Genomic DNA, 15,555 nt, shown 5'->3' with positions numbered 1-15,555 from the left:
ACACATCTGGGCAGCAAGGTGACCCACTGCGGTCATGGCGGGGACCAAGGGAGACCCACAAGGCTTCTGGGGACTGAGCAGGGCTCGCTGGAGGCTGAGGGAAGGGGTGGGGGCTGCTCCCACAGCTGGGGGGGTGGGGGCACCCAGAGACGGTAGCAGGAAGTGGGACGATTGGAACCAAACGGGGTCAATGGGAGCCAGATGTGGTCAGGACCGGGGCTCTTGCAGGAGGGAGATGTTTTCCTTTTCCACCGAAGCTGTAGCTGGGGGAAGGCAAGGGGGGTTTGTTCCACCCTCCACCCTCACTCCAGCTCAGTGTGGCACTGGGAGGTTCTGCAGCTGCCTGTCACCAAAAGGTGACGAGAGCCGCACCCCGGAGGTGATTTGCATAACTGCTCCCTGGGTGCCCTCCCTCTCTGGGGAGGGGGCTGTGCAGAAACCACGTGGGTGCAGAGGTGGGGGACCAACCCCCTTCACTCAGCCCGTTCCTGTTCAGCCTCACTGCTCAAGCCCGCGCCTGCTCTAGCCGCCTCCTCCAGGAAGCCCTCTTGGACCCTCACGTTGCATGAGGCACCTTCTCTGGGTTCCCAGAGCGCCCAGTGCTTATTGGAGTGGGTTATAACTCCCTTTCCCTGGGGCTACTTAGACCCCCCACCCCAGCACTGGGCCGAATGAGCCATTGGCTGTGGACCCCCCACCTCCCCAGCGCCCCCCACCCCGACCCAGACCCTCCCTCGTGCTCACCTCCTAAGCCTCTCCACCGCTGGGGCCACTTTGAATTTTGTACACATGTATTTTTTGAATCAGTTTTAAAAAATGATACGCCATCCAAAAAAAAGTGCTCATTGCAGAAATTACCAATCGTACAGAAGCCGACAGGGTAAAACATAAAAGGCCCCTTTCTCCGCACTGGCCCCGGTCATGTTCCTCCTCATGGCAGCCCCTGTTTGGTTTGGTGTAGGGCTTTCTAAATCATGCGTGTGTGTGTGTGTGTGTGTGTGTGTGTGTGCATGCGTGCACGTGTGTGTGAGAGAGAGAAAATAGACATAACGTAGCATGTACCATCTTAACCATGTTTAAGAGCCCAGTTCAGTGGCATTAAGTACATTCACAGTGCTCTGCAGCCCCCACCACCATCTGCACCCATCAGACGCCAGCTCCCCCAGCCCCGGCCCCTGGCACCCACCATCCTCTCCTCCCTCTGTCTCTGGGAATGTGACTTCCGCAGGGACCTCAGGTGAGTGGAGTCAGGCAGTATCTGTCCTGTGTGTCTGGCGCCGTTCCCTCAGCACAGTGTCCTCAAGGTTCATTCCCAGTGTAGCGTGTCCGCGTTTCCTTCTAAATCTTTCTACAAGGCACCCCCACATGTAAATGTACATACACACATGCAGGCGTGTTTCAGCCGAGACTGAGGCTAACCACACACCTGCTCCCTTGACTGGACTTTTGTCTCCCCTCCCCACCTGTGCCAGAGATCTCTCCAGAATAGAGACCGGCCTCATTCTTTTGCAGGGCAGCATAGTATTCCACACCTAGTTGCCTCTGGTTTTTCCAGCGAGAAGCTGGCTATGGCAGACCTCTTTCGTGCCTCTCTTAGCCCCGTGGTGGGGGATTTCTCCAGGCCACATTCCTAGAAGTGGAATTGCTGGGTCACATGTCATGTGCATGTTAAATATTGGTAAATGGCATATATTGATCATTTACAGTCACCATTCCACAATGGCGTCTGGGCTCAAGAACCTACAGGGCAAAGTCCAAACGTTGCGGTTTGGTGTTCAAGTCTCTCCCCAGCCACCTCCTGCTGCTGCCCCCGTCCTCCAGCCCCTGCACCTGTGGTTTTCAAACCACAGGTCATGACCCATGTATGCGTCACAAAATCAATGATGGGCATTTGAAAAAAAAAATAAAATGGGATAAATTGAAAAACATTATATGCATTAGGGTAAGTACTGCTTTATGAAATTTTAATTTCATTTATAGATATGCGTGTATAATGTATGCCACCATGTAAAACATATTTATTACTCTGAAGTCATGGTCAAGAATTTTGAGAAGCTTGGGCAACATAATGAGATCTCAGCTCTACAAAAAATAAAAGAAAAAAATTAGCCGGGTGTGGTGGTGTGTGCCTAGAGTTCTAGCTACTCAGGAGGCTGAGTCAGGAGGATCATTTGAACCCAGGAGTTTGAACTTCGAGAGTGCTGTGAGCTATGATTGTCCCACTGCACTCCAGCCTGGGTGACAGAGTGAGACCATCTCTAAAAAAAAAAAAAAAAAAAAAAAAAAAAAATTCAGAAAAACATGGCCTGCATTTTTGTAGCAGCCAAGTCCCCAAACATGACAAGCACAATTCCCGCCCCAAACCTTTGCCCACACAGATCCTCCTCTTGCCGTGCCCTCCTCCTCTGCTGCCCTTGTCTAAGTCTTTGCCACCTTGCAAAGCTCAGCTCAGATGTCCCCTTCTCTAGAAAGCCTCCCCTTTCCTTTCCAGTCCCCGGGACCTCTCTCTGTCTCTCTGGCCCCCGCTGCGTTTCATGTGTCCATTCCTCTGATGGCAGTTGAGCACACATTGCCCTGTAAGCTGGGTGGCCAGGCCTTCTAACCTGGCAGGAAGCTCCTCTAGGAAGGGGTCCATCACACACCTGTCTCACGTGCGTGTCTAACGATGCACCTGCACACGGAAGGGCCAGGGCCGGGCCTCCTGATGGTAACCGGGAGAATGCTGTTGGTGGTGCTAATGGTGATGGGTTGGTGACAGTAACTGGCGGTCATTGTAGCGGACAGTTTCTATGCTCATGTGTCCACGCAATGCCCTGTGAACCCTCTTCCTAGATTTGAAGCATCTCCCACGTTGGAAGTCCTGCTCCCCCAAGGTAGAAATCTGAAATTCACGTTCCCAGCCTCCCTTGCAGCTATGTGTGCCCATGTGACCTGGCCTCCACCAGTCAGGGGCAGACTCCGGATTTCCACTTGGAAGAGGTGCTGTCCGGGCTGTGCTGATGGAGCTTGGTGGAGAGATGGCCAGATTCCAGAGGCAGTGTGTGTGGGGGGGTCCCAGCAGGGGCAGCACGGGCAGTTTAGGTGGTTAGAACAGCCGTGCCTATACTCCACTGGAGCAGCCCTGGGTGCCATTCCCGCCTCCAAGTCTGATTCTGTGGTGCCTCTGGAGAGTTTCTGAGTTACCTGATTCCCTCCTTTTTCAGGTTTGGTGAAGTAAAACTTACACGTAGTAAAATGTATCCTTTGCGTATATATAGTTCTATATATCTCGACAAACTCACACAGTCCCGTAGCTACCGCCACAATCAAGATACAGAACATGTATATCACTCCCAAAAATCTCCAAGTGCCACTTTGGAGTCCGGCCCAGGGGGGTGCTAGAGCTGGCATCAGTTCACGGGAGCCAACTGTTAAGTTTTCAGGAACTTTGCTGGTTGTTAAACACAGTCATCCTTAAATATTACATTACACAAACTGACAAATGATATTAAGAGCAAAGATAATAAACTCATCACCTCCTAATTATTTTGCTACCTTTTATTATTTCTTTATGCTCTTGAGATCGTTTATGTCTACGTATCTGTACGTCAGGAATACGAAACAATGACGCGCTACTTACTGGGTAGCTCTTCTCAACTCTGAGGTCAGTGGCCTCACGTTGGTAGCTTGAAATTGACCCTGGTAGAAGTATTTACACCAGAGAAATTGGCAGATGCTACAGATCAGGGTCTGATTTGTTGTTTTGCTGATTGTCTAGATGTAAGAAAGTAATGGACAAAAGGTGGATAATGCAGATGACCCTTGAAATCGTATTGTGTCTACAGTCATCACATTTTGAATGGCACAAAAAATTAAGGAAATATTCTTCCAGTATTTAAAAACTGTTATCTGATCCAGCAAAGAAGTCACTCCTATCACTGATGCACCAATGGAGTTCTGACATAAATCTTTGTTGTCTTATTTTTGTCTTGCTCTTATCAAATGACAGTTCCCCAAATGTCACCAGTACAACCTGTTGATAAGACAAAGCTGAGCTGAGTGCTCGCTATGGTAAGGGACCACGTCACATCCACTGAGCTTTGTCAGTGTTGCAAAGTGGGGAGGCAAAGGTGGAATCTATTGAGGATTGCAAGTTTGGTTTAAGGAGGGTCTTTCCATGCAGAAGCTTGATTAGGATTGGGTTAAGGTCACAATAAAACAGTCCAGGGTTGTTAGAGAAGGCAAGGTAAGGATCTTTGAGGCAGGGAGTTTAAGAGTCTTAGGGTACAAACTGTTAATACTTCCTGCTGAAGAATGGATGGGTCCTTTGAGAAGTTCCTATAATGAACAATCAAGTCATTTGTCTGGGCAAGAGTCTCCCAGACTAGCATGAAGACAATGGAATGGTAAAGTCTCGTTAACGTAGACTGTCACTTGTGTGGAGGGGGACAGTTTCAGCCTTCAGTGCCCAAGGTGTGCGTGAGGGTAGGTGGTTTTATTTCTCACTCTAACGTTAAGGAAAATATCAACTGACGTTTATGTTGGATCTATGCTTGTTTGTCAATTGCAACCAAAAGTTGACCCCAGATGCATGAGCTTGGCAAAATTAACTAAAGCATTTTGTGGGATTCAATTGGTCCTATGAAATTTATAATTTTATCATTTGTAAATTGTGTGCTGTGAATTCAGCAAAGTTGCAGGGGACAAAATCAACATACAAAAATCAGTTGTGTTTCTATACACCAGTAACAAATAATCTGAAAAGAAAATGAAGACAACATTTCTATTTACAATAGCCTCCAAATACCCAGGAAAAAAACATTTAACGAAGGAGGTACAAGACTTGTGTACTCTGAAAACTACAAAGCATTGCTGAAAAACATTAAAGACTTGATTCAATGGAAAGACATCCCATGTTCATAAATTGGAAAACTTAATATTGTTGTCTATTCTCCCCAAAGCAATCTACAGATTCAATGCAATCCCTATCATAATTCCAATGGTCTCTTTAGGGGCAGAGATAGAAAAGTGGAACCTTTAAATTCATATGGAATTACAGGGGGCCTCCCGTAGCCAAAATAATATTGAACAAAAGAAACAAAGTTGGAGGAAAGTATTAGTTTGCTAGTGCTGCCCTGACAAAGCACCACAAACTGGGTTTCTTAAACAGCAGAAATGCATTTTCTCACAATTTTGGAGGTTAGAAGTCACGATCGTGGTATTGGGCAGTTTTGGTTTCTTATAAGGCCTCCCTCTTTGGGTTGTCAGTGGCTACTTTCTCCTCTTTGTATCCTCACATGGCTCTGCCCTCTCTGTATGTCTGTGTCCAGATTCCCTCTTCTTGTAGGGACATCAGTCATATTGGTTAGGGCCCACCCTAATGACATTATTTCAATTTAATTACCTCTCTAAAGACTTTATCTCCAAATACAGTCACGTTTTGCAGTACTAGGGGGTTAGGACTTCAACATGTGAACCTGTGAGAGGGAAACGCAATTCAGCCCCTAACAAGAGGTTACATCTCCAGATTTCAAAGCTTACTGCAAAGTAACATTAATCAAAACAGCGTGGTGCTGGCACAAGGATAAACCAATGGAACAGAACTGAGAATCCAGAGATAAACCAAAACTTGTATGGCCAATAGATTTTTCACAAGGGCGCCCAGACCATTCAATGGGGAAAGAGTAGTCTCCTTAATAACTAGTTCAGTATGAGCATTGACTATAGCGTGTTCATCAACAGCCACAGATGCACGCGCACAGCCGAGCGTCGACTTTAACCGACAGCCGTGATAAGACTTTTCCAATTTTTCATTTATCAAAATAAAATTGTGAACATTTAAAAATGATGTAATGAAAACATATATGTATATGTTACCTATTCTGATTTACATTACAAGTACAGCTGCCTATAAAGTAAAACAAGCTTTCAGTGCTTTAAAGCTTTCCTCATCACACAAGAGCAAAACGGATTCGTCGTCAATGCACAGCACACACTACCGTGCGGACTGTGAGTGCCGGCTGTGGGCAAGGGTTCGCGGCTGGTAAGCGCAGTAATGAAGTGGTTTAACAAATGGTGCTGAGACAACTTGACAGCCAAGAGGATGAATTTGGGCTCCGACCTCAATCCATGTATAAAAATTAACTGAACATGGATCAATGACCTAAATATTAGAGCTAAAACTATAAAACTATTATGGAAAATCTTATACTAATAATAGCTTTTCATGAGTTCAGTGAGTTTGGCAATGGACTTGATTTGACACCAATAGCACAAGCAATAAGAGAAAAATAGATAAATCAGACTTCATCAAATTAAGAACTTTTGTGCATTGAAGGACATTATCAAAAATGTGAAAGAAAAGCTTATGACATGAGAAAAAGTATTTGCAAAACATTTATCTGGGCCAGGCGTGGTGGCTCACGCCTGTAATCCTAGCATTCTGGGAGGCCAAGGCGGGCGGATTGCTCGAGGTCAGGAGTTCGAAACCAGCTCTGAGCAAGAGCAAGACCCTGTCTCTACTAAAAATAGAAAGAAATTAATTGGCCAACTAAAAATATATAGAAAAAATTAGCCGGGCATGGTAGTGCATGCCTGTAGTCCCAGTTACTTGGGAGGCTGAGGCAGGAGGATCACCTGAGCCCAGGAGTTTAAAGTTGCTGTGAGCTAGGCTGACAGCACAGCACTTTAGCCAGGGCAACAGAGTGAGACTTTGTCTCAAAACAAAACAAAACATTTATCTGATAAAGGTTTAATATCTAGAATATCTAAAGAATTCCTACAACTCAACTTCAAAAATGGGCAAAAGAATTGAATAGACATTTATCCAAAAAGTTATACAAATGGCCAACAAGCACCTGAAAATACATTCATCTTCATTAGTCGTTAAGGAAATGCAAATTAAAACCATAGTGAGATACCGCTACATACTCACTAGGATGACTATTATTTTAAAAAAGGAAAATAACAAGTGTTAACAAAGGTGTGGAGAAACAGGAACCCTTGCACATTGCTGGTGGGAATGTAAAATGATGCTACAGCAGCTACTGAAAACAGTTTGATGGCCCCTCAAAAAGTTAAACACAGGATCACCATATGACCTGGCAATTTCATGTCTAGGTATGTACCCGAGAGAAGAGAAGACATACAGCCACACAGAGACTTGTACGTGAATGTTTATTAGCAGTATTATTCATACAGCCAAAGGCTGAAAACAACCCAAATGTCAATCAGTGGATGAATGCATAAACGAATTATGGTATATACCTGTAATGGAATATTATTCAGGCATAAAAAGGAATGAAGCACTGATACGTGCTATGACTTGGCTAAACCTTGAAAGCATTTTGCTAAGTAAAAGAAGTCTGGCATAAAAGGTCACCTATTGTATTATTCCCTTCATATGAAATATCCAGAATGGGCAAATGCATAGAGACAGCAAGCAGAATAGTGGCTGCCAGGGTGTGGGGAGGGGAGAAGGGGGCGTGAGTCCTTGACGAGTGTGGGCTTTTCATCAGGGGTGATGGGAAAGTTTTGAAACTAGAGAGAAGTTTACAGCATTGTAAATACACTAAATGCCTTGGAATTGTACACTTTAAAATGTTTAATTGTAAGTTTGTAAATTTCCCCTCCATAAAAAATTGTGCTATACATCTTTTATAGCAGTAAAACTTATAATAAACATCTGTGTTTATTATAAGTATATATATATATATAGTCATGTATGCATTTATATCCCAACGCCAGCAAGCTGGCTGTTAAACATTAACACCACACAGCTGGGGCTGCCGAACACCCTCCTCTCCCCCACCCCCCGGCCTCTGGCAACCACTCATCTGCTTTCTGCCCCTATAATTTTGCCTCTTTTGGAATGTCATATAAATTATATAATTTGTAGGCTTTTGAGTCTGGCTTCTTTAACTTAGCATAATGCTTTTGAGAGTCATCCATGTCGTGGCATTTGTCAGTGGTTTGTTATTTTTTGCAGAGTAGCATTCCACCGAACGGACGTGCCGTCACTTGTTTATCCATTCTTCTCCTGTTCATGGGCATTTGGATTTTTTCCAATTTTTGGTGATAACAAAGGAAGAAGCCATAAGATATTGCCATACAGGTTTATGCAAAAACATATAACTTAATTTATCTTTGGTAAACGCCTAGGAGTAGGATTGGCAGGTCATATGTTAAGTACATGTTTAACTTTATAAGAAACTACCAAGCAGTTTTGCAACGTGGCTGCTCTGTTTTGCATTCTTATCAGCGAGGCAGAGAGCCCTGGTCAGCACCGCATGCAGTGCATCCTTGCCAGTGTCGGTATTCTCGGTATTTTTAATTTGAACCATTGTAATACGTGTGTGGTGGTATTTCATTGTGGTTTTATTTTTATTTTCCTAATGATTAATGATGTTGAGCATCTTCTCGTGTGCTCATTTTCCATCAAAGATCTCCTTTGGTGAAGTGTCTATTTAAATCTTTAGTCTATATTTTTATTGGGTTGGGTTTTTTTTTCTTATTTTTAAGTTTTGACAGTTCCTTATATATCAAGTCATCAATATTTTATCAGATATGTGTTTTTTTTTTTTGGTTTTTTTTTTCAGACAGAGTCTCGCTTTGTTGCCCAGGCTAGAGTGAGTGCCGTGGCGTCAGCCTAGCTCACAGCAACCTCAAACTCCTGGGCTCAAGCAATCCTCCTCCCTCAGCCTCCCGAGTAGCTGGGACTACAGGCATGTGCCACCATGCCCGGCTAATTTTTTGTGTATATATATGTATATATTAGTTGGCCAATTAATTTCTTTCTATTTATAGTAGAGACAGGGTCTTGCTCTTGCTCAGGCTGGTTTTGAACTCCTGACCTTGAGCAATCCGCCTGCCTTGGCCTCCCAGAGTGCTGGGATTACAGGCGTGAACCACCGCACCCGGCCCAGATATGTGTTTGATAACTCTTTTCTCCCAATTTGTGGCTTATCTTTTCTTTTTCTTACCCAGGTCTTCAAAGAGCAGAACTTTTCAATTTTGATGAAATTTATATTTATCAATTTTTTTTCTTTTACATTCTGTGCTTTTGTGTCCTAAGAAATCTTTGCCTAACTCAAGGTCTTACAGAATTTCTCCTATTTTTTTTTTCTTGGAGTTTTATAACTTTATATTTTACATTTAGGTATACGCCTAACCCTTTTCTAGTACCTTTCCACTTACGCCAGAGTGGGGTCTGCTGTCTGCACCCGAGAACACGGATTGCTATGGAAACAGCGGTGGTGGCGGCTGCGGCCATAGCGTTGGTGCCAGTTGGTGCCGTGGTGATCCTGGAAACGAGGGAGGTGGTGTTGATAAGTTTCTACCTGAAATCCTTCTCACTGGTGCAAAATCCATGGCAGCCCGGCCTGTCACCAACTTATCCCTTCTTGCTAAATACCCATGCATATTGCAGACTCCAGCTTGTCAGTCTCTCGAGAAACCAGGTGGGAAGTCAGGGTGAGCCTCAGTGCCTCTCCCAGGATTCTACCTGTGGTTGTACTCGAAGAATCATTCAGAATAAGCATGCTCATTGCATCGTCGTGTATTGCAGGAAAAAAAATAAAATAAAAACAACCTGAAAGTCCACCCGTAGGAGAATGGTTAAAACAAAGGATGGTCTAGCCACGCTGTGGAGTATTACGCAGACTTTAAATAGAATGAGATAGATCATTATGGACTTCCCCGGAAGTACACCCATGATATATTGCTCAGTGTAAAAACAAATTGCGACAATAGATACGATCCATTTTTTTTTTAAAGTACATACAGATGCATGTTTGTACATGCAAAGAAAACGTCTGGAACCACACGTAAGAAACTATTATCAGTGGTATCTCCAAAAGAGACTTTTCATTTAACATGCTTCTGATCTGTTTGAACTATTTGCCTTGAGCAGTGACTACTTTAATCTAAAAATAAAAAACATACACCCCATCACACATACGAGGCGAAGTGGGGCGAGGTTATTTTCTTTATTCTAGAAATGAGGAAACAGAGGCACAGAGTGGTTGTCCTGACTTGCCCAGGTGGGTGGCCCAGGGAGCCAGCGCGAGCAACTGGCTAGACGGGAGTCCTCCCGTCTGGCTGCCCGGTTGCTGTTCCACCCCGTCCTCCCTGTCTGTCCCAGGGCAAAGCTGACCTCTGAGCCCTGCAAAGCCACAGAGACGGTGACAGGAGGCTGTGGCCTGGGCTGCCCCTCATCAGCCTGGCCTCTGTCTCCCTCATCCCCCGTGTGGGTGTCCCTCAAGCGCAGTGAATTGTCCCCGCTGGCTGCAGCACGGGTGCAGGTGCAGAGGGCTGAGGATGAGGAGGCTGGAGGGGCTCTTGACAGGTCTCCCTGCCTCAGCCTCCCCTGGCAAGTGTGATGAGAATGCTGGCTCCTGGGTTCCACCCCAGACCCACTGAACCTCAAGGCCTGGATGTCGTGGGATTTGGCTGCTGCAAGTACTACGTGAGACACAGGTGGAAACTGCAGTTCTCAGCCCCAGCTGCCCATTCGAATCACCTGGAGCACTTTTAAAAAACCCAGCTGCCCCGTGCAACCCCGGAGATTCTGATCTAATTGTTCTAGGATGTGGCCTAGGCATCGGTCATTGTCCCAAGCAGCCCGAGTGACTCCACGAGCAGCCGGACCTGCAGAGCAGTGGCCTTCCGCCCTGTTGCGTCAGATCGGAGGGTCCCAGCGTGCAGGCCGACTCCGAACCATCGACTCGGAGCCTCACCACTCCAATGTGGCTCCTGGATCAGCAGCAGCAGCACGTGCAAACTTGTCAGAAATGCAGAAGCCCAGGCTGCAGCCCACCCAGGCCCCCGCGTCAGGACCTGCAGCTTCACAAGCCCCCCACCCCAGCTGACTCGCATGCGCTGCGGTTGGAGACGGGTAAGAGGATTTAGCGGGGGCAGGGCGGGTGTAATGTTCTACACTCCCAAGGTTAGCGTCACCTGGGAGCTAAAAACAAAAAAATATCTCAATGCCCAGGCAGCACCTAGAGAACCTCGAACCTGGGCATCGGCGGTTCTAAAGGTCCCCAGATGCTTCCCGTGTGCGGGGCGGGGGACGGCCACGTGGAGGGGTAGCGGGGCGGGGGCGGGGCTGGACGGAGGTGGTCTCTTCACAGTCAAGGGCACCGGCTCCTCCAGGGGCAGCCTGGATTGCATCCGCTTCCCACATCCTGCGATCTGGGGCAAGTTATTTAATCCCTGGGCCACGGCCGCCTCATCTGTGAAATGGGACAATAATAGTCTCTCCTTCCCTGCGGTGTTGAGAGGATGAGATGGGGCAAATCCCGTCGAGGGGTTAGTGCGGGTCTGGCTCTCAGCGAGTGCTTCCTGGCAGCTGCTGTTTTTCTCACCGTCTGTGGAATCTTCGAGTGTGTTCTGTGGGGCACAGAGGGCTGAGAGCCTGGAGGAGTCGGGGGCCAAAGCAGCCCTGCCGGAGAGGGGCGAGGCCTGCTTCCAGGGCTGCACAACGCAAATGACGACGGCAGCCACCTCGCAGGTGCCCTCTGCTCAGGCCCTTGCCCGCCTGGAAGCCGCACAGCCCGACAGACGCAGCTCCACGGCACGGACCCGAGGGAGAAGAGGATGTCTTACCGAGGATTTCTTAGGGACTCGGAGGAGGTCTATCTCACACGCCCTACAGCAGAAACTTTCCTAAACGGCCCCCTGGAAAGCTGTTTCTGCACTGCACGTTCCTCCGCCCTGCTGGCTGCCCCTTCCCTCCTCTCCCTCCGCATCAGCATCTGGAAGCCCGTGGGGGGAGGGGGGCAGGTCTGCAAAGCCACACCTCATCCACCTCCCCGAACAAAGCATGAGCTACCCGCCAGGCGCCGTGCAGAGTGCTGTGCGTGGAGCCTCTCACTCGGAATTCACAGCGGTCCGAGGCGGTAGATCTATTATTGTGCCCATTTTACAGATGAGGAGACTGAGGCAGAGTTTTGGTAACTGTCCCAAGGTCACAGTGCCTGTCACTGTGGAATCACGGTTCTGATCCAGGCTCTGTGCCTGTCCCCTTAGCCCCTCTCGACGCCACAGGGCGGTGGTGTTGGGGGTGGGGGCCTCATTCTATCCACACAGGGTCAGGGTGAGGAATAATTAGAGTTTGTTTCACAGGTACGTCCCTAGAACAAATGTTTATTAAACACCTACTGTGTGCCAGATGCCAGGGACACAGGACTCGCAAACCAGATTTGGTTCCTGTCTTTACAGAGTTCGGGCGGTTGTTTGAAAAGAGAAGAAAAGGGCCCACCTAAATCAAGAGGGCACAAGCAGTTTCTAGACCCTCCGATCCTTCTGGGACTGCCTGGCCTCTAGCCAGACCTCGCCCCCTCCTCACAATTGAGTCCAGGGGTCCGAGCCCCTCCTCCCTGACCCTGGGCTCATCGGGGTTGTTCTCTGGCGACAGAGGAGCAGGTGGGGTCACCTGGCCACGGGACCTTGGCCTGCAGGTGGGCTGCAGCCCCAGCCCAAATCTCGAAACTTCTCAGTCAGGATCTGGTGCCCCCCGCCCACTTCCTCCCCGGCTCTCTCCCCCCAGATGCTGGTAATTGGTAGACAAAGGAGTTTCAGACAGTTGGGGACCTGTGTCCTTTGAGTCCCTGAAAACATGCTATTATTAATTAAAGACTTTGGCTTCGGCGGGGCCCAGGCCTGCCTTTTTCTGGCTGGGCCTCAGACTTCTGTCTCTCCAGTCGTCTCTTCTTGCTAAATTTTTCAGTGTTTTTAACATCAGACTGATGTTACGTATAATTACCAACTTTGCACCCAAATTATATTTGACATGGCTTGTGTGGGAAATTAGACCATTTCAGCGCCTACAAATTCACCTGGGAAGCCAAGGCAGGCATGCGGGCGTGCCGAGGGGAAGTAATTTAAATATTACATGTGCCCTCATGAAAATGCCAAAACTCTTTAAACTGCCAGGAAGAATTTCATCTCCCCCACCCTCGTGCCCCCCCACCTACTGTGTGCACGGGGGTGGGGAGGCGGGGGCTGCGGGGAGCCCTTTCCACTGGGACACTCATAGGGACAGGGGTGGCCCAGTCGGCAGGGGAGGGGCCTCCAGAGAAGCAGACTGGGGCCCTCGTGTCACCTCTGCGTGGTGGGCCCATCACAGCGCTGTCTGCGGTCTGTCCACCCCTGCCCTCTGCCCCTGCCCCTGGCGTTCCTCTTCCTGTGCCCGGGAGAGGAGGCTCCGCCCGCTCTGGGACTCGGTGGAGGGAGCGGGTGGGAGGAGAGCAGCCGCAGCACCCAGAACCAGCCCTCCTTGGACGCCATGGTGGCCGGGGCTCCGAGGCCAGTCTACGTGATGGCCCATCACAGAAGTCCCCTTTGGACCAGACTCAGCGGGTTTTGCTTTGTCACTCAATTCAACAAATCCCAAACACCTACTGTGTGCTAGGCATTCTTATGGGCATTAGGGATCCAGAGAAGAATAAACCCATTCATTTATTCATTTGTTCAACAAATGCTTATTAATCACCTATTACGTGCCACGCACAGTGCTGTGCACTGGGAATACAGAGATGTAAAAGATTCATTCATTCATTCATTCATTCATTCATGTGTTCGTCCATACTAAATAAGCACCTACTATGTGCCAGGCTCTGCGCTGGGTCACAGAGCTGCAGCAGGCAGTGCCAGCCCTCAGTGGCTCATAGCGAAGTTGGGGAGACAGACTTCCAGGCAAATAATGAGTTACTGGTGACAGCCGGCGTCTTGGGGTGACTCCCCTTGCTGATGGAGGCTCCCACTTGAGGGCCACCGAGCACTGCTGTCACCTGGACCTGTGAGGCTGAGACCAGGCAGGGGCTCTGTGGCTGATGGCCACCCTGTCCTGGCCCTGGGGTCCCGGTGGAGGGGAGATGTGAGACCCAGCCTGGAAGGGCCCTTGTTCTTCCCCCACCTGCACGCTGACGCCTGCCTTAGACTGCAGAGAAGGCATGGCCTTTTTGTGAGGTTTCCTCCCTTGCAGGAGCCATCCTGGCCCATGTCCGAGGCAGGGGTGTAGGGGCAAGGATGGGAGGGGCTCGGGCACCCCCCACCCCGCTGCCCCCTCCTACCTGTACCAGGGAACGTCCAGCGGCAGAGGGAAGGCGGCCAGAGTCAGGACTCTGGGCTCGGAACAAAGGGGTTCCAGGAAGACACCCTCCCGGGCCTCAGAGACTCCCAAGGCTGCAGGGGGATGGGGGCGCCCTGGAATCCCAGCCCTGCCTGGGTGCAGGGAGGAACGGGGTTGGGAACCAGCCTTTGTCCTAATCTAGGACATCTGCTTCTCCCGACTGGCGACTGTGACCCTCGAGGCGTTCTTGTCTTTCTCTCTCTGGTCCCTGGCTCTCTCCTTCCCTGGCGTCCCGGGTGAGTCAGCCCCACCAGCCCCACCAGCGTCAAGGTCAAGCGTGACCCTGTACCCGGCTGTGCTTCTCAACCCCGCGGCAGCAACGCCCCTCATCGCACAAGTTCTTCTCACAGCGTCAACCTGACAGTCCTCCTTGCCAGCGGTGGGGTCTGCATCCCCTCCCTTGAATCTGGGCAGAGTCGTGATGCCAACGGGGCACGCCGAAGGTGACACTATGTGACTTCCAAGGCTAGATCATCGACATTCTGTGCACCTCTGCCTTGTTCTCTTGGGACACTGCCTCCGAGCCCCGCTGCCCCCCCGAGCCCCGCTGCCCCCCCAGCCCCGCTGCCCCCCAAGCCCCCCGCTCCCGAGCCCCGCTGCCCCCTGGAGCCCCGCTGCCCCCCGAGCCCCCCTGCCCCCCCAGCCCCGCTGCCCCCCAGCCCCCCTGCCCCCCGAGCCCCGCTGCCCCCTGGAGCCCCGCTGCCCCCCGAGCCCCGCTGCCCCCCGAGCCCCGCTGCCCCCCAGCCCCCCTGCCCCCCGAGCCCCGCTGCCCCCCGAGCCCCGATGCCCCCCCAGCCCCGCTGCCCCCCCAGCCCCACTGCCCCCCCAGCCCCCCTGCCCCCCCGAGCCCCGCTGCCCCCCCGAGCCCCGCTGCCCCCCGAGCCCCCCTGCCCCCCCAGCCCCGCTGCCCCCCAGCCCCCCTGCCCCCCGAGCCCCGCTGCCCCCCGAGCCCCGCTGCCCCCCAGCCCCGCTGCCCCCCCAGCCCCGCTGCCCCCCAGCCCCCCTGCCCCCCGAGCCCCGCTGCCCCCCGAGCCCCGCTGCCCCCCAGCCCCGCTGCCCCCCGAGCCTCGCTGCCCCCCGAGCCCCCCTGCCCCCCCAGCCCCCCTGCCCCCGAGCCCCGCTGCCCCCCAAGCCCCGCTGCCTCCCCAGCCCCCCTGCCCCTGAGCCCCGCTGCCCCTCAAGCCCCACTGCCCCCAGCCCCGCTGCCCCTGAGCCCCCTGCCCCCCAGCCCCGCTGCCCTCCCAGCCCCGCTGCCCCCCCAGCCCCGCTGCCCCCCCAGCCCCTCTGCCCCTGAGCCCCGCTGCCCCCCGAGCCCCCCTGCCCCTGAGCCCCCCTGCCCCCCGAGCCCCGCTGCCCCTGGACCTCCTGTGCCCAGGTGGGGTGAACCTCTGTGTCCCCAGCCACACACTCACCTCACTGATTCCTGTTGGCTTTCCCCACCA

The 15,555-nt window shown here is 51.0% G+C and overlaps 1 protein-coding gene across 1 annotated transcript in view; it reads left to right on the top strand.

The window, feature by feature from the left end:
* CIROZ (ciliated left-right organizer protein containing ZP-N domains) overlaps nucleotides 1–15,277 on the top strand; it is a 56,058-nt gene extending 40,781 nt beyond the window's left edge. The window contains exons 19-23 of the mRNA XM_076010018.1: nucleotides 10,662–10,752; nucleotides 11,384–11,491; nucleotides 12,530–12,535; nucleotides 13,109–13,297; nucleotides 15,029–15,277. Of these exons, the coding sequence (XP_075866133.1) occupies nucleotides 10,662–10,752; nucleotides 11,384–11,491; nucleotides 12,530–12,535; nucleotides 13,109–13,297; nucleotides 15,029–15,277 (643 nt within the window). The remainder of the gene's footprint in view (nucleotides 1–10,661; nucleotides 10,753–11,383; nucleotides 11,492–12,529; nucleotides 12,536–13,108; nucleotides 13,298–15,028) is intronic.
* The last annotated feature ends 278 nt before the right edge of the window (nucleotides 15,278–15,555 follow it).

Source organism: Microcebus murinus, chromosome 2 (assembly GCF_040939455.1).
Source record: "Microcebus murinus isolate Inina chromosome 2, M.murinus_Inina_mat1.0, whole genome shotgun sequence".
Lineage (NCBI taxonomy): Eukaryota > Metazoa > Chordata > Mammalia > Primates > Cheirogaleidae > Microcebus > Microcebus murinus.
Note: the sequence above shows the minus strand (reverse complement) of the source record. Positions and strands in the feature narration are given on the sequence as shown.